Source organism: Oryzias latipes, chromosome 4 (assembly GCF_002234675.1).
Source record: "Oryzias latipes chromosome 4, ASM223467v1".
Taxonomy (NCBI): domain Eukaryota; kingdom Metazoa; phylum Chordata; class Actinopteri; order Beloniformes; family Adrianichthyidae; genus Oryzias; species Oryzias latipes.
In genome coordinates, this window is record NC_019862.2 from 15,238,166 (window position 1) to 15,263,960 (window position 25,795).

The following is a 25,795-nucleotide window of genomic DNA, read 5'->3' on the forward strand; positions in this document are numbered from 1 at the left end:
TTAAGCCCACGCTGCAAACTAAATGGATTACTAGCTGTTGATTTAGTGACTCTACATTTAATTTAGGAAGGCTTCATCTGCTCCGAGCTCTGTTAAGGTTTGCCTCCTGGCCACTTTAATCTCAAATAGCTTTTTTTAGCCCTCACCAGTTCAGATTATTCTTAGTGACCCGAGCAGGAAGGCACGCTGACGGTCACTTCAGGATGTTCGATTGGAGATGTCTTGATCACCTTTGTGACCTGGCTGCCTGCTAGGGCTGCTTTAATCCCCACTCATTCACAAATTACACAGGTAATCTGCTAGTATGATGGTGTGTCACACAGGAAATAAGAAAACTGTTATGCTAATACCAGGTCCACCTTAATTATGCATGAAACATTTTACAAAAAAATCTAAACTTTCATGAAATATTAAATATTAGGAAAAAACATCAGGGGCTTTTTAATTTTTAAATGCTTTGTCTTGATTCCATCATTTTCTACTTAATCCTCAAATCCCATTAACGAGGTTGCCATGACATCAATGTAACCATTTCAATATAAAATATCAGATTTTTTTTTTAGGGGCAAGGGGGGGTCAAAAAGTGCTGATGTGGAGCAATGAAGCATAAAATTCATCTATCCTTCATCCGTTCTCCCTGTAGCTCCGCCTCCATGATGTCTCGTGCTTCTGTGTGTCACACCAGCACGGGCATAATCCCAATTTGCCTGCTGCCGTCACCTGCATCTAATCTCCTTATTCATCAGACACGCACGAGGCCTCATGTGGCCGTGTTTGGCTGTGACACAGGTGAACATTTATACATGGAAAGGATCTTAAATTACAGCCTTGTATTAGGGTGAAGCTTAAAGAAAACACTTACGTTTTTTGGTAATATGAATAAAAATTGAACTTGAATTAGTTTTTTTGCGGGGGAGGGGTGTTTTTACATTAAATAAATTCATTTAAACTACAGATGACTTAAAAACAACATTAATCGAGAATAAATTTAAAAAACAGGAGCCTGTTTGCAAAATATTCACACTGTACATTTAATGGGAATAAAACATGAGTACAGCCATGTTGATACGTGTCAAAGCCCTTTGTCTATACAGATAAACAAAAATAGTAAAAGTTGCCTACTGGAAAACAAAAGACCAAAAAGTTTACCAGCACTGGCAACAACGAAACATTTAAACCAATCAATGCGCTCGAGGACAAGAATGTCCCTAACCATATATCCAAGTCCACTCCAGACAAGACATACCTTCATTTTTTACACCTTTAGGTCCAAAAACCAGAATAAGACTTTTCAGTTAGGCCGATGTGCAAATTGCTTTTATTAAGGCTGCGTGGTGAAGGCGAGGTGCTGGTTTGAAGCACGAACACAACAGTCCAAGGCCTTTTTCAGCTCCATCAACTGGCCCCCTCCGACTCGAAGCTTCTCCCTGGAAGCAGAAGAAAGACGTTTGGTAGCCAAGGCATCAGAGGAAGACAAACTGGAACAGAACAAGGGATGTTTTACAGTAAGACAGGAGTGGCATGAGTTTGAGACAATTGAGATAATCCAGATTTGGATCACCTTTTGACAGAAAGTCGGGAGTGGAGAAGCTACATAATCTCCATTCAGTAAACATAGAAAGTTTAAAAAACAAGATTTTTTTTATAAGAGAATGAATCTCTTTTAGGATTCCGATGATTCACTTTGGTAAGAGAGGTTTCTGTGTTTTAGCTCTTCCATCATCTTTCAGGGGTTTAGATGAGACAGAATAAATTAGTATAATCATTTCAACACTTTTTCCAGCAATCCTTTGCAGTCACTGGTTGCACTCATTCTGGAGCCAAATGTCTGGCTGAGTCACAGCAGAAAATTCCACTTCTTCAAGCGTTATGGCTCTGTTCTGTGAATCTGATCTGTGATCCTGTCCTGAGTCCCATCCATAAAGAGAAGGAACTTCCTGTCGTTCTGATGCCACTCAGCTTCACTTCACACATTTCTTGCCATCTTTCCAATCAGAACTACTTTATCTACATTTCTAGAGCGATGTTTCCCCACTAATGTTTACATGGAGTTTCATGAATGCCTATCCCGCCGTACAAGGACATGATTGTCTTTTTTTCCCTCGCTACCACCCCGATTCCATCCTCTGCTTTTGACAACTAAGGCTGGTCTGTTTCCCTCCTACTGGGATCTCATTTATCACATATGGAGGGGTTTATGGCAAAGGCTCCCATCTGCAAACGCAGAACTTGGAATTAACGCCTGAGCTTTTGCACGCTTTTTAGCAATATAAAGAAATAATGGAGGGATAACTCTCCAGTTCCTATAAAACTGTTTTGCAGATGTATGTGTAATAACTTGCGTTTCCATCAAAAAAGTGCCCAACATCTGGAATTTCAGAAGCTTCTCAAATCTGGATATGATTAAAAGCTGAATGCATTTTTACACTTCAACTCTTCCCAAAAGTCTAAATGTAATCTTTTTCAGTGAATTGTTAATTAATCTCAGCATTTTAAAAAAGAAGAGCATGTGTAAATGTAACATCCTGAACTCCAAAATGTAACAAACTAACTGGCTGATTTAGATTAAATCAGTGCAAAATGTCCATGGCAATATAAAGATGCTTTGTTCCAGTGAAGCTGTCAGAAACCCTGGTTTTTATTGCTGCTACTTATCCACATTTTCTCCTCTGAACAACTTTTTTTTGGATACTCTGGCTAAAGCATCCTGGCAATTATGAATTCTCGAAATAACAAAGGAAAAAAAGCCCACTTCAGCTCCAGTCGTGGCAACAGCTGCTTAGCAGCAGACACACTGAGGGAGCTTGTTGCTTGTTTGTTTCCTCCTCTTTGTTTCCACTGGAACATTGTGTAACAGCCGAAAGGAGAAGGACGGACAAGAATCTGCTGGATTAAGAATGTTCCTTGTTTATTTTCACCCAGCCAGTTCCCCTCGCCACAAGGCCACGCATCCCTGTGTTTTCCCTCACAAGTGAAAATGTCAGGTTGTGTAACCAAGCAGCTCTTGCTGGGTTCAGGCAGCTGGCAGGGTGTTGGCGGTCTGACGAAACTGCACTGGTGTCTCAATCTAATGTGCCTTACAGGCAGAGAAGCAGAATTTAAAAAAAGTCTTAAAGCTGCATTTATAACAACTGGGAATTATATTTTGGATTTTTTATTTTGAAAGGTAGAGCTGCCGGAGTTTGTTACACAGAAAAATCAGGTGTTTGGCTGTTAATTGACCAAAGAAATCTCAATTACCTAACATCAAACGTGCCATTATGATACGATAAGATATAAAATTAAATTTTAAAGGAAAAAAAAAAAGAAACATAAAAAAGAAGAAGAAAAAAGAAACAAGAAATATCAGAAAGGGATTGAGTGGAAGAAGAATACACTATCTATACAAGGAGTGATTAATCTTTTAATTCATTTTCTCAAATTCGTTTTTTCTTAAACATTACCCAGAGACCAGATCTGCTAAAAAAAAGGTTTTTGTCCATTACAGAAAATATGCAGGGAAAACATTAACCTTCAAGGGTGTGACTCATCAGCGTGGACAGAATAATGACTTCCTGTGATTGCTAACTGGCTGGCAGCACGGCTTCATAGTCTACTGCGTATGCAAGATCACCAATAGATCCACATGTTTGAGTTTGGTAGCATGTCAAAGACCTGAAGACTTGTTTTGAAGTGCTGCAACTTTGTATAAATCCTCCGTATATTTCTTTAAAGATCCACTCACATGAAAATTCAGAATATAGAATAAGCTAAAACATTTTATTTCTGAATATTTATTTATTCAAATTGTTGTAAATCAGAAGCAGACGTTAGAAAAAGCTTGCAGCTGTGATATATAGGAGCTACAATAGGCAGGCCACAACCTCCCTGCTCCGCTCAATTCTCATGCAGCCACTTGCAGGGCCTGTAAGCTAGCGGGAGAACATGTAAACAGAGAGCTCTCAGCAACAATAAGGTGAAAGGGGGTTGCCTACTGCTGCTCAGCAGAAACAATATTCTAGAAAACGACATGGGTTGGCTAAAAGCAGCATAATTAGACTTAAAAAAACAACTGGGAATGTTGATGATTGGACAATTGGAGTGGGACTTTAAATAGTATATATACACAAGCAACCTTTGTACTAATGTACTGTATGTGTAAAAGTGAGTGCAGGAAATAATGTTCAGGTTAAATATGAGTGGCGACACTCCGGAAACGTCAAATACATCCGAGGTGATGGGGAGGGGGTCAATGCCCTGAAAGTGAGTCATCCCGTCCGACTCACAGGCAGCAAAGCTGATTTAACATCAACAGAGAAAATCATTCCAAAGCAGTCAATACAAGACTTACAGTCAGGACCATAAATATGTGGAAAAGGGATTGTGTTTAAAAAATGCTTTAGTTTTTCACATTTTTATGCAATATTTTTGTTCAACCCATGGAATAAAAGTCTGCACTTTAATGGCATCTGAGCTGTTTTATTTAAAATTCACTGTGATAATGTACAGAAACTAAATGAGAAAGAATGTGTCTCTGTCCAAATATTTATGGTCCTGACTGTATTTTCATATACTCACACAAACACAAACATAGTAAAATCTATTTATACAGAAAGGAGACCTGAAGGACATCCCCCAGAATGAAAAGTAATCACATTTAAGCCTTTTCTGGAGTGAGCCGAGAAACGAAAATCTAATCCAAATCACTTTTTTGTTCATATCTTTTTCTCAGACAGAAAAAATTGTAAGCACACAAACCTTCACAGACAGAGAATGATGTGTACAATACCTCTGCACACATCATAAACCTTCCTCTGTCTAAACAAAATAAACTGCAAGCCAAAAGAGACAAACATGAGGCACTAAATTATTTTTAGATGAGCACTAATACAGCTGACTGGGCCCTCTTATCAAAGAATGATAAGTCTGAGGGAACAGAAAGTTTAATCTGACTCGTCACTTCTTATCAACAAACTTGAAACACATTAAACACATGACTGCAGAGCGCACTTATGGAGTCTTATATAACCCTGGACTTCATGCAAACACGCAGCTGAAATATTTAACCCCGCATACGTAATCTGTTCACTAAGTAAGGGCCCCGAGTCAGTTCCCAGAGCATGTTAATGATCAAAAATTTACAGGCGCTACATGGTTAGCTGACAGCGGTGACCTGCTGTAATAAGAGCTTGAACAGTGTGACCGGAGACCGACCAAAACAAAACTACAACCGGTTTTTCTTCATGGGATGATGCTACTAAACAGAAACCACATTGCTCTTCCCACATCCCAACTAAAGAACTGTCAGAGATTTCCATATTTTATATGCTGGGGTTATGAAATATTAAGAAACATATTCAGACAGTCAGACAGCAGCACGATGAGACGAAGCGGGATGGCCAGGAAAGAAATAATCTGTTTAACACTTATGTGTGGAGCTTGTTTCCATGGCAGCAGCTGGGTTGAGCCTGCAGGCACCAACATAGCTCCATTGCTGCAGCAGAGTGCACCGACTGACAGGTGATTTCGCTCGCATGTGAGCGTAGTTCTGTGCTGCCTTAAACAGGCTGTGGAGCTGAAATGAAATAGCCTTTTTTCATCAGACAATCTGCAGAAATACTGTTTTTTTTCTGCAACTCTTCGCTAGTCTGAAACATGTGTTCCCTTGGATCAAAATGAAAGAGACAGGACCGTTACAAGAGCTAGGATGAACTAAAGAACATAGATTAGGATTATTTGAGCATTTATGCAACAAAGTTTTCTTCTTCTGCTCTCTCTTCTGACTAACCACTAGGCACAACCAAAGCATTTGTGCAATCTGATTTGTCTCATTGTTTTAGAATGGGATTGGCACTGTTTGTCACATTTCCTCGATCACACCAAGATTAGGGCCGCCCATTGCTTTTTTTCCCCCTTTTTAATCTGATATGCATTTAGGAAAAACAAAACCTGGATTTAGATATGGATAGACAACAGAGATTAATCATAAGTGAACCAGTCTATGCCCTACCTCTGGTAAAATCCATGCAAATCCATCTTTAACTGTCCCAGTAATCCTTTTTGCAGACACAAACCGACTGCATAACCTCTCTGTTGGAGGAAACGGTCATCTTACCCCCTCAGCACATTTAACCCCATACTAATCTGTGTTTTTTTTGTTTTCAGAACAACAACAAATAACATTTCTTTAACACTATTACCTTTATAAGAAAGAAATACTTTTTACAGATCATTAATAAGAAACACCTTCAATATTAAAGATTGATACTGCAAGACATATGGTAACATTTCAAAGTAAAAGCCTGCGTCACATAAAACAATCACTTTGAAGAGAATTTGGGTTTTCTGTTCAGAAATCCTGCCTCCTTTCTGAAGCCACGGTTTACAGCCTAATAATGGCAATGGGAAATAAACAGCCTGTTCAAACAAGCAATCATATCACAACAGCAATGATAAGAGGTAACTGAGAAAACAAATAACTCTCACATGACCCTTGCCAGTATCAGCAGCTTTCATTCACTGGATGAGGTTCTACTGGAGCACGTGTGGCAGGTCTGTTTAGCCTCCATGGCGCCATTAAACAGGTTTCTAAACGTTTCGCTCTTATTTACTCTGCCCCTCGTAAAAGAAAGCTTCTTGGCGCGGAATAACCATCAAGTCTTGTCAGGAAAACCAATAGATTTTCTCTCTATGAGACGGTTTGTGATTAAATCATTTGTTTGAATGTATCGCTGTAATGGTACTAACATAAAAATGACAAAAAAACGATAATGGCTCGCAAATGCTTGTGAAGTTGTTTGGGAATCTGTCTGTCTGAAAGTGTTGCTGGAAGGAAAGATTTGATGACAGTGCAAAAATCATGCCCAGATATGCTGCAATTAGGAAATGATCTTCTATTGATGTGTGCCCTACCTGTAGTCTGGTTGTGAGAAACAGTCAAGAATGACTGTGGCTGTTAACCTGGAATCTTCACAAATAATCTGAAATGAGAAATAGAAATGATCTAAAAAACAAAACAAGGATAAACCTAAAGTTGCAGCAGATCTGCATCCTACTTACCTGATTGGAATAGATGACGCTGAGCAGAGTCTGGACTTCCTCCAAACCAGGAGCCGAGGACAAAATGCTAAGAGACAAAACACACTAAACATAAATATGTTTTGTAGTAAAGTATAACCACGAAAAAGAATTTCCTTTTCCAAATTAACTTAATAGAACTAAAAAACGAATAAACAAAATAAGCATATTATAAATAATAAAGCTTATTAAAAAAATACTAATCTGATTTAGCTCAGATTTAGGCACAATTTAAGTTTACACTTTATTTAAGTGAGTTGCATTCCAACATGCTCAATAAGAACATGCAGATCCAAACCTGCCTTCAAAGAAACACTTGATGTGACTCTGAAGGTAAATGTTTAACAAAGATGTGATAAATGCATTTAACAATAATAAAGGACTAAAGAATAGATTAAAAAACCCAAATCAAACCGTACAGTGTTCTAAAACAGTCATATCTGAACTTTATGAATGTAGGTCACCAAAGTGAAGCTCCAAAAGGAAACAGAATAAAATCTCGGAAGATTTATTTTCTATTTTTAAATCAATCAAATGACAGTTTGTCACAGACTTCATTATAGTGTCTTTTTTAATTACAAGCATGCTTACCTTTTGTTTTTTTGACATGATTGTGTAAAAAAATGCACACATTAGGATGGAATTTGACAAGTGTAAAAATAAACCATGCAAAGTTTCACAGGCCCCCCTTCATGATTATCCCGATCTTCAGGACTCAAAGCTTTTGTTAAGAAGTTGCGTGTGAACTGAAAGATGACGCAGTCAAACATGTAATCGTATTAGAATTTGTTTGTGTCTTAAAACATGCCGGTTGAATGCAATCATGAGAAGCCTACAAACAAATGAGTCACGTACTATAAAGCAATCAAAACCCTCTTAGATTATAACAGATTATTTATGAAGTAGATTTTGTGAACTGAGAATAAATTATGCTTTCTATTTCCCTTTTGATACATCATTGATATCAGCTTATTACTTAACCAAATCAGCTACTGATTAGTTTTGTTAACAGTTTGGAGGCAACTGATAGGCAAACATATTCAGGAGATGAGTAATCAGATTTGCTCCCTATGTGTATTTAAAGGTCATTTATTATATGGCCTCCCATCATAACAGAGACAAGCGGCCATAAATAGTCTGGGTTTAAGGTTGTAGCTGTAAAACCAGCGATTTTCTATTTGATTAAAGATAGCTTCTGCTTGAGGCAATATAGTCACAGCATCAAGTTTAAAACAGCAAAATACAAAAAAAGCAGCGGCAATAAATCGCCAACTATACAGTGTATACATGGAAGCAAGATGAGCTTTAAACCAATGAAGGAAGGGAGGTTATCACCATACTAATCATTCATATTGGTTTATTATAATTTCCTTGTTTTGAATACATTTTCACACACGTGCAAGTCGTTTTTAGTTTAGATTTTTGCAGATTTGTCAAATAGGAAACTGAGGTGACACATGTATGAAACAGAAGAACCACAGCAAAGTCCTTTAAATGGCAGAACATTTTTACCACGGCCTCAAAGGGCCCAAATCTTAAATTGAATGCCAGTTGGGGAATGACTAACGAAGCCCCCACCTTTCATTGCAGAGAATGATGCAAATGAAGTACTAAATGTTGAAGATCCTCCAAAGACCACTCGAAGCAGGTTTCAGTGGGAAGTAATTCTCAATTTTTTCATGACAACTACTTTTTTAATACTGTATTTTAAAAAAAACACCATATATATATAAATATATGCATGCAGATGTGTGCAAAAAAGTACTCCTGGTCACTGGGTTTTGTAAATTACGCTAAATGGTTATGCCCATGCTATTTCAAAACTGAATATATAAAATAAAACTACAAAAATAACAACAAAAAAAGGTTAGTGAAAGCCATTTCATTTAATGAAATGTCATCATCAACATTGGTACTGTTTACACCTGCTTTCCCACTGAGAGGAGTGAGAATATCTCCTGTGAAGAGCAGTTATGAAGGTCACCAGGTAATAAAGGAAGAACAAAAACTCTAGCGAGGAATATGACTGCAAAGTGTTTTTCTAAACAAATGAACTGAAAGCATTAGTAAAAGTGCAGTCAAACATTTAAACCAGCCAGCAATTAATTATGTTAAAAATGAACTCCTGTCGATGCCTCTGTTCTGAGCAGATCCAGGTGTGTTACAAATGTTTCATTTGGAGCAGATAAGAGAGTTGGTCTTCCTAGAAGTAATAACAGATAGCCTTTCCTCCCACAAGCTAAAGAGAACTTTAGCAGTGCTAATGTTGGGTCATGGGAAAGGTGATAAGGCGAAGCTTCAAGGTCAAGACGATTACAGCATGACCAGCACGACTTGAAAACCAGTTTAGAAAGCAATGCAAGTGTAACAAAACAACATAAAAAAGGTTGAGAACTGTTCAAAAGGGCCTCTTCTAGCCATAAATCAAATAAGCAGTGAAAACAAAAGGCTAGTTTATCACACAAGCAGAAATGTTTTTGGCTGTCATCGGGTTATCATTGCTCAAATACAAGATCATAAATGATCAGAAATAACAGTGATTAGAGTGGGATGAAATGACAGCAGAACGTGTGAGTTGTTGTACCTGCTGAAGGCTTGGAGCAGCTGCAGGACCACAGAGGCCAGTTTGTGCAAACAGGTCAAAGCTTCCTGTGGAAATGTCAGGCCTCTCTCCAAAGGAACAATCTGCATGGTGCTAGGGTCAAAGCTCAGTGCTTTGAACACCTCCAAGCTGAAATGTGACAGAAGAAAATGATCCTCGGGGTCAGTGGAATGGAAAAAAAAAAAAGTGTTGTTTTTATGTCCTGCCAGGAGTTGTTTTTATGGAAACATTTGCTCTGTTCCTAGCCTGTCACAACCGTGATGTTAACATAATATTTCCATGCATATTTAATCTCAGAATTCTTTCATACTAACCTGGTTTGATAAACATGGAGCCAGATGTTCTCAAAAATGCCCCACACTTCCTGGTGGGAGACTTGAGCAGATGTGGACTGTTTGTCCTCCACCTCATCTTCATTCATGACAACATCTCCAGCCACACTGTCTTCCAGCACACGTAAAGGCGGCTATCATACAAATGAAGAAACACTACAGATTTGTCTGCCAGTTACAATTGATCTACGATGAACATTTAAAAAAACACCAAACTGTTTTTGAACATGCAGGCAAAGAAATGGAGCTGACCTGAGGCTGCAGCTTGTTGGAGATCCTCTCCATCTCAGAGATGGCCTGGGAAACATGACGCGACCTTTTCCTAAATGCTTTCACAAACTCTTTCGCTTGCTGCAGTGCATCAGAGGTTTTTTGACAATCTGGAGTTTTACCTGAGAGAAGACAAAGAATCAGTAAGAGGAGGTTCTCAGATAATGCTGCAAAGAAATGAACCCTAGCAACCACCGGCAGCATTTAAAGTGATCCGAGCAGCTGCATTATGTTCTCTTCAGTGAATTCAAATTTCCCCTAGGCGTCTTTATGAATAGAGACCAAGGCCATGAAGATTTTCTTCTTGTTTTTTTATTCAAGATACCAAGATATACACTTGCTTCATCGCAACCTAGTGACAGCTTTTAATATTGGCTACATCTAGACACTAATTTTCCCTCCATTTCTTTCAGCTTATGTTCTAAACGGACAATAAACCCTAATGCCTTACTCTAAAGAGAAAAACAGAGACGTGAAAGAAACATGACTGTTTGTGAGGAGATACTGTGAATATAAACACTGCAGACAAACCTAGGTAGGAAATGACAAACAAGTCAGCCAGGAATGTTTGGCATTCTGGGTTTTGACTCGTGCAGTCATTCACGTTTACAACCTCCTCTTTCAATACAATTGGAAGGTCTGAAGTGTTTTTTACAGCTTCTGTAGAGTGTGAGGAATTAACAGCTGCGCCTGCTGTTTTCCCACTATAACACATTAACTTTTTACATGTTATCCATTTAGAGAGAGCTACAAAGGACTGTTCTCACAGACAAACTCACAGCCTTCAGTACTTTTCCATGACTAGATTTGTTCTTAAGTCTCCCACACAATTTATCCCCCTTGTCCTTTCCTCCTCCTCCCTTCCCCTAAAGCTCCTCTTCCTCCTCCTCGCTCTGCTTCTAGTCCTGCCTTACAGCTGCCGTGTGTGTTACCAAGAAATCCTCGCAGGCACATGAAGCAGAGACGGCGAAACCATTAACGTTCTTGGGTGCACTAAAAGGCTTCATTTGATAGATTTTTGTCATTGCTAGAGCCTGAACGCTTTACAAAGCATTACAAGCGTTCAATAAATGCAGCCGCGTCGCTAAGAAAAGCCCGGCTCCAGTGGGCGACTCAGCGTCTTTCTGACACACATTGAAATTCCCCACTTTAGCCGATGACCTGATTCTGTGTGTAGTTTTGTGGGGATTCAGCACAGTGCAGGGCAGACTACGTCACCTCCCAGAGGACTTAATCTGAGGGATGACTCAGAATCCTAAAGTTGCTGTTTGCTGATGAATACTAAACAACACCTCACTATTAACAATAGATTTTTTTTTGTGATTAGGGAATGAGCAATATTTGCATTAGTGTTTAACATATTTACAGTCTTTGCTTGGTTTTGCATGCTCTCATTAAATGTAATATATAAACGGCATTTGAGGCTTTTTTTTCTGCTTTTAAGCTATGAATTCTTACATTCAGAGACAAATCAGATCCTTCCAGTGTTTCCTCTTGAAAAAATTTTATAACATGCAGCAAAACCAAATTAAACATGAAATGAGCACAGTGAAGGGAAGTCTGTTTAGGAAGTCAGTTTGGACCACAACATCAACCAAACAAGCTGCATCACCAAAAAAAAAAAAAAAGGATTTCAGTTCCTGTATGACAAACGCTGCTTTTTACTTGATTCCCTGTGATGCTCACGTACCCGGAGTGAAGAATTTGATGAGCTCTATAACCGTCTCACCATGTCTTCTTGGCACGACATGTCCAAAGACGGCAATCCAGTGCTTTTTTAAACACTGCAAAACATCTTGAAGTGTCCATGGGGGCTTTCTGCAAACTATCTAATAAAAGAAAAGAAAAAAATACAAATGAGGCAACAAATTTTAATTCAAATGTTTGCCACCTATTATTACTATGAAAATGGCCATTTAAAACAATATATTATTTGTTTGCAGACAAATAGATCCATTAACGTCTTAATTTTCCTTGTCTGAGCTGGCTTCTGGTTAAAAAAGCGTACGACTGCATTGCTCGGATATTGTTTGCTGTCGTTTTTGCAACACTATTGCTAGTGTGAGGGAATGTAAGATAGCACAAGAGAAGTGCAAACAAAGGAATTATGGGAAATAGAGGCAGGCTTACCCCATGCCACAATTCCACCTTCAACTTGGGGATTCATTTCTAACAAACTTCTACAAAAAAACTGCATAATCATAATTAAAAGACCACTGGGATCAATTTTACAATAGATCAAAAGATGATTGGAGTGGGACTCAAAGGTGAGTTCACATTTTTAAAAATGTACCTGAAGCCAGATGTTGTCATAAATGGCCTTCATCTCCTTTTCTACCACAGCGGAGAGAACGTCCCGCAGACATTTCTCTAGGTCAGACAGACACTCGCTAAGCCTCTGTTTTGCATTGTCATCTTCGGCGCCTGCACCACTTTCTTTCCGAGTGCCATCTATAAACACACACGTGTACAGAACTAAATGATCAGAGTTTCTAGAATAGCATCCGTGCTTTATGCTTGATAAGAACTGTTTACCAAGAAAGGGAAATCAGGAAAATCGGAAGGAGTGGGTGGACATGCTGTGTTGCATAGATGATTTGTGCTTTTGACAACAGCTCCATGACGGAACATAACAAGTCACTTCCTGTTTTTCCTTAAAGAGAGCAGTGCGTCTTGACTCACCTTCCTCAAGGAAGCCTTGAGGAAAACCGGTTTTCTGTTGATGCTGAGGCGGGGCCTGTGTGCAACTCCTCCTTGACATTGGCAATGGGGCCTGTTCACATTTGTGGGGCATCACAGGAGCCTGAGCTCTTTGTAGAGCAGTGAGGCCATGTCTGGACGTTTCCACTTCTGCCTCTAAATCACTCTTGGAGAGAGCGCGTATCCCACTCAGTAAGGCTTTACTGGATAGATTTTTGTCATTGCTACAGAGAAACAAAACATGGTTGAAATTAGAACTGCTAATACAAGCTAAAATAAAACAGCTTTTTCCAATCACTGCGCAGCATTTGGTTTAATACATTCCTTCAGTTTTAGGGATGTATTCAATAGCAGCATTGGAAAATAGCGACAACATCAGATGTAGGTCAAAAGGACAAAGAAAGTAAGACAGAGCAGCTGGAACAAATGTGAGCAATAAAACCCTGAACTCAGGTTTGAATCTCTTCCTCAGCAATTCTATTCTTTGCTGGATGTGTCTGGCTCTCTTTTTTTCTTTGGTTCCAGCTGGAACTATCTGGTAGAGTCACATGCTTGTGCATTATTAGCAGAGGACACACGCTCTGCAGCAGCAGCAGCAGCAATGTAAGGGGGGAGGGGGAACTCACGTGCAAAGGATCAGAGCACACTCTGGGTAGATATTCTGGTATTGCAAGCAGCATTGCAGCACCCTGTCATCATTATTCTCCGCATTCAGACCATCTGATGGTAGAAAAAGAGGAAATGATGAGAGAGGGGAGGAAAAATGAAAAAAAAGGAACAAGTAATAACGAGGATTTTACTTTAGAATGTAAGCACTTTACAACATTTCTCTTTTTTTCCCTCAACAGTACTATTAATGTGGAGGGAAAAAAAAGGTGGAATATTTTTTACAGGCTCATACAGAGACTGCATGGAAAAAAACCTGCCCTTGCTTCACACGTGTGTGCTGGGACGATGAGGAATTCCTGGAGAACGCCTGTGCGCTAGTGCCACCTGCTGTGCACACAAAGACCAAACACAACGTCTAAAACAACACCTTAAAGACCCACTCCAATGAAAGTCATGTTTTTAACATGTTCTGTTCTTGTTGCTTTTTTTCACGACGAGGACATGTATAAAGGAAATAAAGATTAAAACTGCATTTCTGGATATTTCTTTAATCAATTTGTGGTGAATCAGGAGCAGTCGATAAACTGAAGTTGGAAAAACCTTGTAGGCGTGACATAGAAGCTACTACAGCAAGCCACAAGCTCCCAGCTCCGCTCCATTCTGATGCATCTGCTTGTGGACGACTACATCTACGCACGTCTACATTTTCCTCTGGGCGAATTTCTAAAGAAACTCCTGCCGTTCTGCAGAAACTATGTCCTTAAAACGGCACAGGTTTTTGATATTGGCTAAAAACAGCACAATTATAGTTAAAAGACCACAGGCAACACCTTTACAATAGATAAAAAAATAACTGGAGTGGGACTTTAAACTGTGTTCTGCGCTCCACCCAAACTCACTCGATTAAGATCAGCAGCTGCTCACACAAAAAGCATGACAAAGGCGTCCAAATCTGACACATGACCTGAAGGAAACAAGTTAAACCTTTGCAACCAAAATAAGAAGTAAATAAAAAAAACTAGACTCTGAGATCATTTCCAAGTCTCTATTAGTATAAATATATGTGTCTGTTCGCACGGCTTTACATTTAGTAACCTCAAATGAAAAAATCTCAACGACGAATAGTTTAGAAGCAAACAGCACATGAAAATCGTGGTTAATAACACAGTTATAGACTTTCAAAGCAGTGTGCTAGAGTGCCAACAAAACTCAAACCTTAACAATGTTTTTAAACCTTGTCTTTCATAATATTTGATCTAATTTATTGATTTCACTTGAACAAAAGGCAGATAGAACAAAAAACAATTTTAGGTAATAAACAACACACTTTACTGTCTTGCATGCTTCACATGGTTTTAGTGAAGAAAACCCCAGCCAATCTAATCCAATAATAAAAAATTTTTTATTTGATTTTTTAAAAACTATAATATCTTTATTTAAGCTCTTTATTAACTTGTATTATCTGCAATAAACATTTTTTAAACTTAATTACTGTATTCAACGTGCTGCGTGTTTATATTCTGTATGAGTTGTTTTTTTGCACTGATATGGTGATGGCTTTTAATCTCATTGTGCAGGTGGATAGTGACTATAAAGACATTCAATTCTGTTCTATTCTTAAAATCCCACTTTATAAAGCTTTTTACTGCACATTTTTCCCCACTTACTGCAGCTCTGAGCAGCCTGCTGCATAGACTGCCCCCACAGGCGAGGGTCTCGTCTCTTCAGACTGGTGTATATGTAAGAGATGGCAGGGGTTGCAAGGTGAGCCACGGAGCCCGACAGGCCCCTTCCCTTCTTCAAGTAATCCAGCTCCTGCAGTACCACCCAGGGGATCAGGACAATGGGAAAGCCCAAAGCTAATAGAACAGCAAGAGCACACAAAAAAACACAGAGCAAATGAAGGTGATACTTCTCTGCAGGAACTTCCAAATGCACTGAGAAGGCAGTTATTTTAAAGGTTTATGAAGACTGATGTTGACTTCCTGCCACTCAAACAATCTGGATGTGATTTCAAATGTTACTTACTCCACCTGTTTTCTTATAAATCAAAAACTTTATCAAAAGTGACAGATCCCGATTAGGAAAAAGCTGCATTTATCGAGTTTCCTAGTCACCCAGTTAAGCTACAGACAAAAATAAAAGCCATCTCTTAAATGTACAAACCAGAAGAAAATCTTTTTATAGAATTGTACATGCATGCAAATAGAAATTGTGTATTACCTCCAAGGCCATGGGATGTGATCTTTTTAACATACTCTAAATGACTGAGGAGGATGTTGGTGTCCAAAACAAGGACGAGGACTTGCTGAAGAGGCTGCGGACCTGCAATAATGAATGAAAAGTTAACCAAATTAATGTTTACTTATTAAACAAAATACAACATATTAATTAGCTACACAGATCATTAAAGGTTCAGTAATACGTGGTACCTGAAAGATGTAGTTAAGATGATTTTATGACAGTAATTTTAGGAACCACGACTCTTTCTTCTATGAAACAAAAAATGAAACATTTTTATTTGACTTTCCTGTGATTTTTGTTTTGATTTTCCGTACTCTCTTAAAGACCCACTGTGATAAAAAAAATTGTATTTTTGGTATTTATAACATGTTCGTGTGGCATTTTTCTGATGATGGAGGACATAAATAAAGAAAATTAAGCTCAGAATTGTGCTTCTGGGTATTTTTTTTCCTTCAAATTATTGTGAATCAGGAGCAGATGAAAGAATGCCATTTGAAGAAGAGCTTATTTGTGACGAGGAAAATACTCTGGGTGGGCCACAAACTACCTGCTCCGTTCCACAATGGAGAGGGGACGGGGGGTGGGGTTGCTCTGGCGCAACAGTCCCATCCATAACTCAGAGGGGAATTTTCTAATGAACTACTGTCGCTCTGCGGAAAATATGTCCTAAAAAATGTCAGTTTCTTTTATTCTAGCTAAAAATGGCATAGATCAAAAAAAAATTGAAGTGGACTTCAAAGCATTGTGAGATTTTTTTTAATTTAAAGACTAATTTCAAAAATAACCCAATAATGTTTTCTTTCCAAAAATAAAACTGTTAGATAAATCTACTTTAAAGCTGAATCTAACTATCTAACATCAAGTTAAAACAAAAAAATAAAACTAATTATGATAATGATGTCTTGTGGACTGGATTTCAGTGTTTGACTTTTCATGACAACACAGTTTTTTAAGAAAAAGGAAGACATTGAAACTCACTGAGGATGGTTGATGATGCCTCTTCTGGCACATCTATGTCCATGCAGGTCAGTTCCCCGTAGCTCTCTGTGACGTTTAACTCTAACCTCTTGTCAGAGCGGGCGAGGTGAAGCTCTTCAACAACTTGGGACTGCAGAACACACTTTAAAATCAAGTTCAATTTACAGCCAAATTTTAATAGGCACGTAACATGTGAGACACCACTGAAAACTGTAAGAGATGACAAACATATTTAGATCAATGAGTTTTCTACCTGATCATACATATGCTCAGTGTTGTCCTCATTTGCAGCTGGGAGTTTATCAGCAGAAGCTGATCCATTTTCTTGTTCCTCAATCTGAGAATTAGGAGTGTCATCCAAAGAGCTGTGCTCTGGCAAGGTATCAACCTGCTTCACTTTTGTTAAAATTACCTTAGAGTCTGAAGGTTCAGTCTTCAACACAGCGCCTTTACTATGATCTTTGCTCTGTTGGAAATGAGGCCGAACTTGTTTGGGTATCTTAAATTTAAAAGGCACAAACTTTTGAGAAAGCCTGAGTCTCTTATCCGACAGTGACTCTGATATCTGAGGTGAGACTGATGCATCACTCACAGGGGATTCAGGGAGATTGCTCCACACCCCTGAACTACTCTCTGTGGTAGTGAGATTGACTGTTTTGAAGGAGTTTTGAGTGAAAGTGGGAGAGATTTTTAGTGGCGCTGTAGATAAGCTTGTATCGGTAGTTAATTCCTTTTCTTGATGGATTTTACTTGTGTTTTCAGGCAGCTTTGTCTTTGGATGTGCAGAATCCTCACAGCCAGTAGAGGATGGATCTTGGTCTTTAGTTATGCTGCTGTCTGCTTCAGTTCTTGATGATTTAGCTTTCTTCTCTACATGATGTCTTTGATTCCCTTGTTCAGTTGAGCCTACAGTTGGACTCATTCGCCGTTTCTTTGCTATGGAAGGACCTCTCACAGAGAAACATTTATCTGCTAAAACTTTTGATGTCTTCTCGTTTGTTTCTTGTTTATCTTCATCTTTGGATTTGGAGGCTTTTCTTTTGTGGTTGTCTTTAGCATTCAATGTTTTTGATGATTCGGCTTGAACAGTTTTATTTTCCCCAACAGTTTTGTGTTTTCCTGAAGAATTTGCTTCTGCTTTACTGGAGTAAACTTCCCCATGAGAAGGCCCAGCAGCATTTTTAGTGTTTGTATGTTGTTTATCCTTCTTGATGTCGTTCTGCTCTTCTCCATGTGTCTTTGAAAGTCTGTAGACAGGTTTTTTGACCTGATGACTGGTTTCCAAGTCCTCTTTGACACACATTGTCTGTACTTTGGTGCTACTGTGTTTAAAAACAAACAAACAAACAAACACACATACAAAAACGTCACAGATCATTTAAAGCATTTAACAAAACGTGAATGATGTGTTGACAAATGATCCACGCATTGTGACACCAAAACAGTTTTTACCTCTTGTGACTCTTGAAATCCTTTTGCTTTTTAGGACTTTTGCTATCTTCTTTTCTCTTTGATACCTTAAATATAGCAGAAATAAGTGCAAAAACCAAATATTGTAACAGTTAATTGCATAAAGTCATTCATTTGTTCAGCTTAATCTCTAAACTAGGACTACAATTTCATCTAAAACCAACATAACTTTCTCACCCTTTTATCTTCCTCACTCGAGGACGAGGAAACCATGACCATCCGCCGCCTCCTCTTTTTGGAATTACTGTTCATTTTCTTCCTAGTTTAAGTTTAGACAACCGGACATGAATTATCTTGCCAAAAAGTGTGTATAACTCGTTTAAAACACCACTGTCAAGCAAAGTTAAGCAGCATTTTTCCTCCTCTTTGAGAAAAGGATTGGAAGAATACTGGTGATGACAATACACAAGTCTGGAGACATCCTTCTCTCTCGGTGTTCATTTGACAGAGTGACAGAACGTCTAACAACACAGTAAATGCGACATAAAATTTAAGGAATAATCCCTCAAACGAAACTCTCAGAGAAACATAAAACCTACATTTTGACTCTACTGCCACAGAAGTCGGCCTCTATCAGTGTATAAAAGCAAAAGTAAACAAGTGCTTAGGTTGCTAATCAAAACATCCGGTGCGTCTTTCTTTTTAGGAACTTCCGGTAAGCCGAGCAGTAGCTAAGCGCATTACCGCCCCCTGGAGGCATAAACGGTTTCTTTTTTTTATTTAATTTGTTTTAATCTGTTTAATTGCTTGTTTAATTCTGAAAGGAACTAGGATGTGCTGCTGGCAAAAGTGAAATAAGTTATAGTTATTTGTAGAAAAATATAACCTTCTGATAATTATATTATTGCAAATATTTAAAAGCTACACGTTATGAATAAATTGCTTAATGGCCACAAAAACATAAACAGAGTGTATTTTCTAAACATGATGTGGGAATTTTTAGCTCATGATTTTTTAGTTAGTAAGAAACTGGTCCAAATAACTCCTTTAGTAGGTTGCAGATCAATGTTCTAGAAGAAAGAAGAAAGAAATAGGGCTGTCTTTCAGAAGAAATTCGAAAAATTTCACTAAAATTTTTTTTTAAACTTGAGTCTGGTAACTCCTTAAAAAACAAATTTTTAGTTAAATTTTCCTTATTTAAGCTGAGTATTTAAAATAAACAAATTAAAAATATCTATTTTTATTTTGCGTTTCCTATTGGGCTTTAAAGCTATATCTGCACTGCACGATTAGTTTTTGATGTAATTCTATTTGCATTTCTCATCTCTACCCATTTAAAAGGAATGTTTTTTATTAGTTCAATTTTTTTCTTTCAATCCCAAGTTCCTGGGAATTCACAAAAGAGTTTTGGGTCAAGCACAGAAAGAAGGGAAAAAAATCTTGTTTTTTTTTAGAAAAAGACAAAGGGCCAAAATCACCTCAAGGTCAGTGAGTCCTATCTCAACTTTGCAAAAAACAAGCAGCTGGTATCTTCTCCCAGCAACACCTGCAGGGCCTCCCTAGTAAACTAAACCATTTCAGTGTCTGCATACTTTGAGACAACTCTAACATAAATTCAGGAAGGCTTTTCTACATTATTATTACCACAAAGAGATTTGTAGTAATGCAATGTGAGGACGTTCAGGGAAAAACTTATTCTTGTTTTGTAAGTTCCTTACAAACAATAGCAAGATTATGTAATAATAGTAAAATCAATGAGAATGAGACCGAGATGGTCTCCTAAAATGACCTTTAATACAAATAAAAACATTATTATGTCCTTCTAAAATTTTAACTCTTCTACTTTGAAATCAAAACAATGTTAATATGAAATGTTTGACTGTTCTATAACACAATATCATTTTCCCCCTATTTGCTTTAAATTTGAGTCTGTATGTTACATTCATTTGCCACGTAGCCGCTTACGTCCATCTTTGCAACATTAGTCGTCTCCGTCCATCTTTCACTCCTCACTCCACAGCTGTCCTAGTCCACAGTCTCATCACCTCCCGTATCGACTACTCCCTTCTTTCTGGACTTCCTCAGAAAACCGTCCGTAAGCTTCTACTGGCTCAAAACTCAGCTGCTGGAATAATAACCCAAAGCCCCTCCATTCACCATATTACACCTGTCATACAGCAGTTTCCTTGGTTACCAGTACCTCACCAGATCACTTACAAAATCCTCATTTAAATCTTCAAAGCCCTCCACAACCTCACCCCTCTGTATCTATCAGAGCTCCGGACTGTTGCGACTCCCACTTGCTCCCTCATATCCTCTTCCTCCCTTCGACTGGCTGCTCCCTGATCTCGTCTCATTTCCATGGGGGGCAGATTATTCAACAGCTCTTCCCCGCAACTCTGGGAGTCGCTCCTTTCCTCTCTGATCTACAAAATATGGACTCACTTTCTCGGTTCTCCAAACATCTCAAAACTTACCTTTTTCATCGCGCATTCAGTACATGACACTTGAACAGCTGTTTTAACCTTTGACTTGTTTGTGTTATTGTTGTGTTTTTATGCTTTTATTTATCTTATGGTCTGTGAGCGACCTTGAGTGTCAATTAAGGCGCCATATAAATAAAATTGAAATTTTTTACGTAGCCCACATTATGATTATAATATATGTGATGTATTTAAGGAAAATCTGTACGTCAAATAAATTTGTTCCATATATGTCAGGATCTTTTTTCAGTACACAGAACTGCTCAAACTGAAATTATTGAGACTGAATCTCATGTAACATGTACTGCAATGAAGGTCTTGTACCAGATGGTGACACTGTTACAACCTTGTCCTTCTTTGGTCTTCTGACAGAATGATTGTACTTTTTAGGGATTGGACGTAACTTTACCATCTGATAAACATTAATTTCTCAAACTTATCAGTTGCTGAGATATAGTTTTTTTTTTTCTGAACGTTAAATTACTTTTGCATCTCTTTCCTAATTATAGGGACTAAAATCAAAACACGTAATTTGTACACATACAGACAGAGGTGCCCAAAACATTTTTTAAATACTATTTTACATTTATCATTTTATATATATAGATGTATTTATTGAGGAAGTAAAAAGGGGGAAAAGCACCAACCAAGGTGAGCAAGTACTGCAAAGAACTCAGCCACCACAAAGGCTGTGTCCCACATGGTCTGCAGACTTCAGTGGGAAGTGATGAGCAGGCCCCCATCTGGGGGGGCCACAGACGTAGTGTGAGTGTGAGAGGTCTGACAGGTACAAAACGGAAAATAAATTTAAAAAAAATGTAGATAAGGCAAAGGGGCATTCAAACGAGATATTCCACTTGAGCAGGAGCCAACAAAGATGGATGAGGGTGAGGGTGATGTGCTGCCAGAGCATGGTGGGGGTGAGATCCCTGACAGCTGGCTCTGCTCATGCAGCGCTGAAGCCTGTCCAGAGCTTTGCTGGGTATCTGCAAAGAGCTCAGCTCCAGATGTGAAACAACGATGGTGTTGAGAATGCCTGGATGAACTGTGAAAAGGGATGCTCTGACACATGTGTTTTTATTTACCCTATTCAATAAAAGAATTATGACAGTAAAATGAAAGTATTTAGGAATGAAAAAGAGGGGACGAAAATATAAACCAGAATTTGTTATTTGTGGAGTAGAATGATACCATCATGATAGAGATCGATATTTAGATGAGCATCTTTTCACAATAGATTTCTATGGTGTACAAAAAAACAACAACAACAGAATAGCTTTTCTTAAAAGGGTCCCCAGTTAAAAACAGATAAGTTGTGAGTAATACCAGATGTAGAAAAAAATCCTCTTAGCATTTTAATAGTTGTAGTCCTGAACGCTGTCATTTAAGGATCATGACTGAAACAACTAACAGATGACACCGATTAGATTTGGTATGTAACATGTTGAATACATGAGGAATACTCCTATTGAAAACAGTCTAAGTGTGCAAGCATGAACATGTACAAATCATGTTTACATAGGAAAGTTCTTCATTCCGGTAACAATTTATTCAGGGTTTTATTTCAATAGTATAAAAGAGAGTTTCCTTGTAATGGAAAACTGACAAGAGTGTGACACTGATAATAAAAAACTTGCTTTCATACTTTGAGATTAATACATGCAAACACATGCTGACGGTGTCTCAAAAGCATGCATTGCATTTAAGATCAGTATGATTAACATCTTTTTGCCGCTTTTATTACAGCTTTGTAACCAGACATGTAGTAATTACCCCTGCAAATAACAAACTAAAAAGTTTGAATACTTGTGCACAACACTGCTGGTGTGCTCCCCAGTATTCTTTGAAAACATACATAATAAGCCTTTTTTTCCTTTTTTGAATGTCTCTTTAATATATATTAATAAAGCAATGTACACCATTTAATAATGATAATTTTTCTTTAGTCTCACGGCTTGAAATATGGTAAGTTCATGTCATAACTTTAAGTTGATAGAATTAGGAAACATTTTATTTTTCTATATTTGTGTATTTATCAGCTCGTTATTAACAGGTGAGTTGTAAAAATGTTCTTCAGATTCACCTGGATAATGATTTAATATTGATCGGTTAGCCAATCACCAGAACTAAACTGTTTTTTTAAGCTAATAATTTATTTTCAGGCATGTGTAATTCATATCCTGGCTCATGTTGATAATTTCTTGGGGTTTGCTGCTTTCTTACTATATGAATATATTTTGGTTTGGGACTTCTGGCAAGAGAAATCCAGATAAATCATCCCGATACGACAGAAGAATTATGATACGATTAACTGAGATCTTAAGTTACAGACTTTGACATTTTTTTGTTGAAGGTTAACAAGCCAAAACTGTCGCACTAATCTACAGTATGCGTGCTTTTCCATACAGCATAAAATGAAAAGTCTGGTTTCCACTACCCCTGCAAATAACAGTTCTGCCAGTACTTGCTAAATATTTATACGTCTCCATTTCCTTTAAATCAAAACTAAGGTGACTTTTTCTAGGTTTTATTGCCAGCAGAGATGACTCCACCACTGGGTTAGATTTTCATGTAAACAAATAGTGCTTTCACTTCAGCGTCCTAAACATCTCAACTTGGCTCTAAACCTAGAAAGCACCACTTGATCTTGCTGTCAAGAGGTGGTGATTAACACTGACTGGCTCTGTGACAGACACCAACTTCAACAAGCTCTTCAGGTCTCTCTCTCATTAAGAATACTCTTTTATTGGCTGAATAGTTACTTTTTGAGAAAATTCCCAGACTATAAAAGGGTAGTTTGTTTTCACTACAGGTAAAGTGTTAATATGTCTGGAACCATGTGGCCTATTAGACTGTAATGTTATTCATGGCGGCTCCTCTGCTCATGTTAAAGTCTGTCTCATTTGGATTTCTTTCAAATGTAAAGATAGCTACAATGTAAAATTCAGAATAAGATAACAATGGAAATTTAGTTAAATTTGGGTGTCAAAAGAAGAAGCTTCAAAATTAAAATTTAGCTTGAATTTTTTTTTGGTTATTTCTTTGCTGTCGGCCCAACACTAGGGACAATGAGGGGCTGGTGCTGTGTGCATTGGGCAGCGGTCAAGAGATGGATCCACTATGGCAGAATCCACAGTAATGGACAAACTATTGGGATCTATCCCACTCAGTGATGGGTCATTGAAAGAGCCTGAGCTTGAGTGGGAGGCTGAGCAGAACCAAATATTCAGGCTCGCCTCCATGCTCTGAAACTTTTCTTTTGTCACTGATCATTTGTTAATGTTTCAGGGTCTTGTTGGTTTTGTTTTAAAGCAATGTGTTAAAATGAGTGTACTAAGAAAAATTTGACAAAAAATAATTATGTCTCAAAAGTAGGGGTGTAACAATGAATTTTAAGAATGATTCCATTTATATTAGTGGAGCCAGTTAGGTTGCTATTTTAGACAAATTGTGCATTTTTTGCTACAAGGACCAAATTTAGCAATGATGTACATTAGGACCCCCTCTTTCAGAAAAGCAAAAGTAAAAATGGCAGCCATTTGTAAAGACTCAAGTGCTCCAAAAATACTTGATATCTATTTGCCCCAGTCTAAACAACATATGCTGTGAATGTACAAAATGCAGTAATTTATACATACATGTATAATAGTATACAATACTATTATACATGTTTGTATATTTTCAAATCTTGGAATCACTTTTGGTAAACTTACTTATTTGAAAGAGGGGATCCTAAGGTACATCCATGCCAAATTTGACTTTTGTACCACAAAATGCACAAGTTTTAATAACCAAATATCAGATGGTTGGTTAATTTTAAATTATCTGAATTGATCCGATTCACTTACCTAAAAATCGATCCAGAATATCTTTAGTCAAAGACTCAACCAATGTTTCTTAGATATAAATATCTCGATACTAAACAGTGCAGGGGAAGTTTTTCCGATTCCTTGTATTTCTTGCAAAATAATTAAGTGACTTAAGGCCTGTTCACACCGGGACGAATTTCGCCGGCGATTTTCGCCGACGTTTAACGCCTCGTGACTAATCAAAGGGCACCAACGAGAGTGTGCACACCGACACGAAAAAACGCCAGGCGTTAAAGCGTCAAAAAAAAAAAAAAACGCCTCGGGTTCGTTTTTTTTTTCGACGCGTCGCGTCGAAATCTACTCGACCAATGAGAACGGCGCTTTTGCTCACGTGTCTGGAGCTTCTGAAGTTACAGTAAAACACAACTTGGGGGCGCTCAAACACAAAACTGCCTTGCTGAGCACACATACCAGCGAAGAAGATAGACGCCAAGTAGCGTCTACACAGCCGCGAAGCAATAATGACGGACATTCTAAAATATCCCCGAACCAAGCACCAGTTGGAGCTACTGGTGCTTGAAATATTCATGTTTTCTTTGATTGATTCTGACAAGCGTATAAATACTTGCTCTCTTCTTCTGAGTGAAAAGCGACTTTAAGAAGCGTAAAGTTGCGCAGCGCCACCTTGTGTACAGGAGTATTTCTGTTTTACATTAAGCGCCATCTAATGTCAGGGAATGAAATTGCATGTTCACTCCACTCATCTTCAGCGAAAATCGCCTGGGTGTGAACACAAAAAACGTGGCGAAAAACGCTGGCGAATAACGCCTGGCGAATATTCGTCCCGGTGTGTACGGGCCTTTAGACTGTAATGATAACTTGATCATTTTTTGCTGCCCTCTTGTGCAGTGTTTTTCAACCTTTTCTGAGCCACGGCACACTTTAACCTTAAAAAAAATCCCGCGGCACACCAGGTTCCAAAAATAAAAAAAAACAAAAAAAAAACGGAGAAACTCATAGTCTGTATTTATCTACAGTCCCTCCACAATCTCACATGCATTTTTGAGATAATTGTGGCAGAAAAAGCTTGAAACTGCAGCTGTTTTTTTTCTAAAAGATGCAATAAAAGTTAAGTTAGAAGATGTAAAAACAGTTTGATGTGTGTTCGTTGATTTCAAGACGTTTAACAACAGATCTCCTTGAGCGCTGTCACTCTCACAACCCAATGCATCATGGGAGATGTAGTGCATTAAACGGCCGGCGGAGATCGCGTCTCTGAGCTTCCTTGTTTTGTTCACTTGT

General features: G+C 38.2%; 1 protein-coding gene across 6 annotated transcripts; it reads right to left on the reverse strand.

Annotated features, from left to right (window-relative positions):
- Nucleotides 1-1,006: 1,006 nt before the first annotated feature.
- swt1 (SWT1, RNA endoribonuclease homolog) lies at nucleotides 1,007-24,604 on the reverse strand. 6 transcript variants are annotated; one of them, XM_023954316.1, is made up of 18 exons: nucleotides 18,801-18,928; nucleotides 18,439-18,520; nucleotides 18,244-18,308; nucleotides 17,204-18,113; nucleotides 17,045-17,128; nucleotides 16,792-16,921; nucleotides 15,793-15,894; nucleotides 15,237-15,428; nucleotides 13,587-13,680; nucleotides 12,943-13,184; nucleotides 12,554-12,711; nucleotides 11,951-12,089; nucleotides 10,243-10,382; nucleotides 9,973-10,124; nucleotides 9,641-9,787; nucleotides 7,039-7,105; nucleotides 6,892-6,959; nucleotides 1,007-1,427 (listed from the first exon to the last, which is right to left on the reverse strand). In XM_023954316.1, coding segments are annotated over exons 1-18 (2,880 nt in total). In that variant the 5' UTR covers nucleotides 18,803-18,928; the 3' UTR covers nucleotides 1,007-1,321. The 6 variants fall into 6 exon arrangements, with proteins under 6 accessions (XP_023810084.1, XP_023810083.1, XP_023810081.1 ...); XM_023954315.1 differs by having other exon boundaries at nucleotides 16,792-16,933; XM_023954313.1 differs by lacking the exon at nucleotides 18,801-18,928 and adding an exon at nucleotides 24,533-24,604 and having other exon boundaries at nucleotides 16,792-16,933; nucleotides 17,045-18,113.
- Between the last annotated feature and the right edge of the window lie 1,191 nt (nucleotides 24,605-25,795).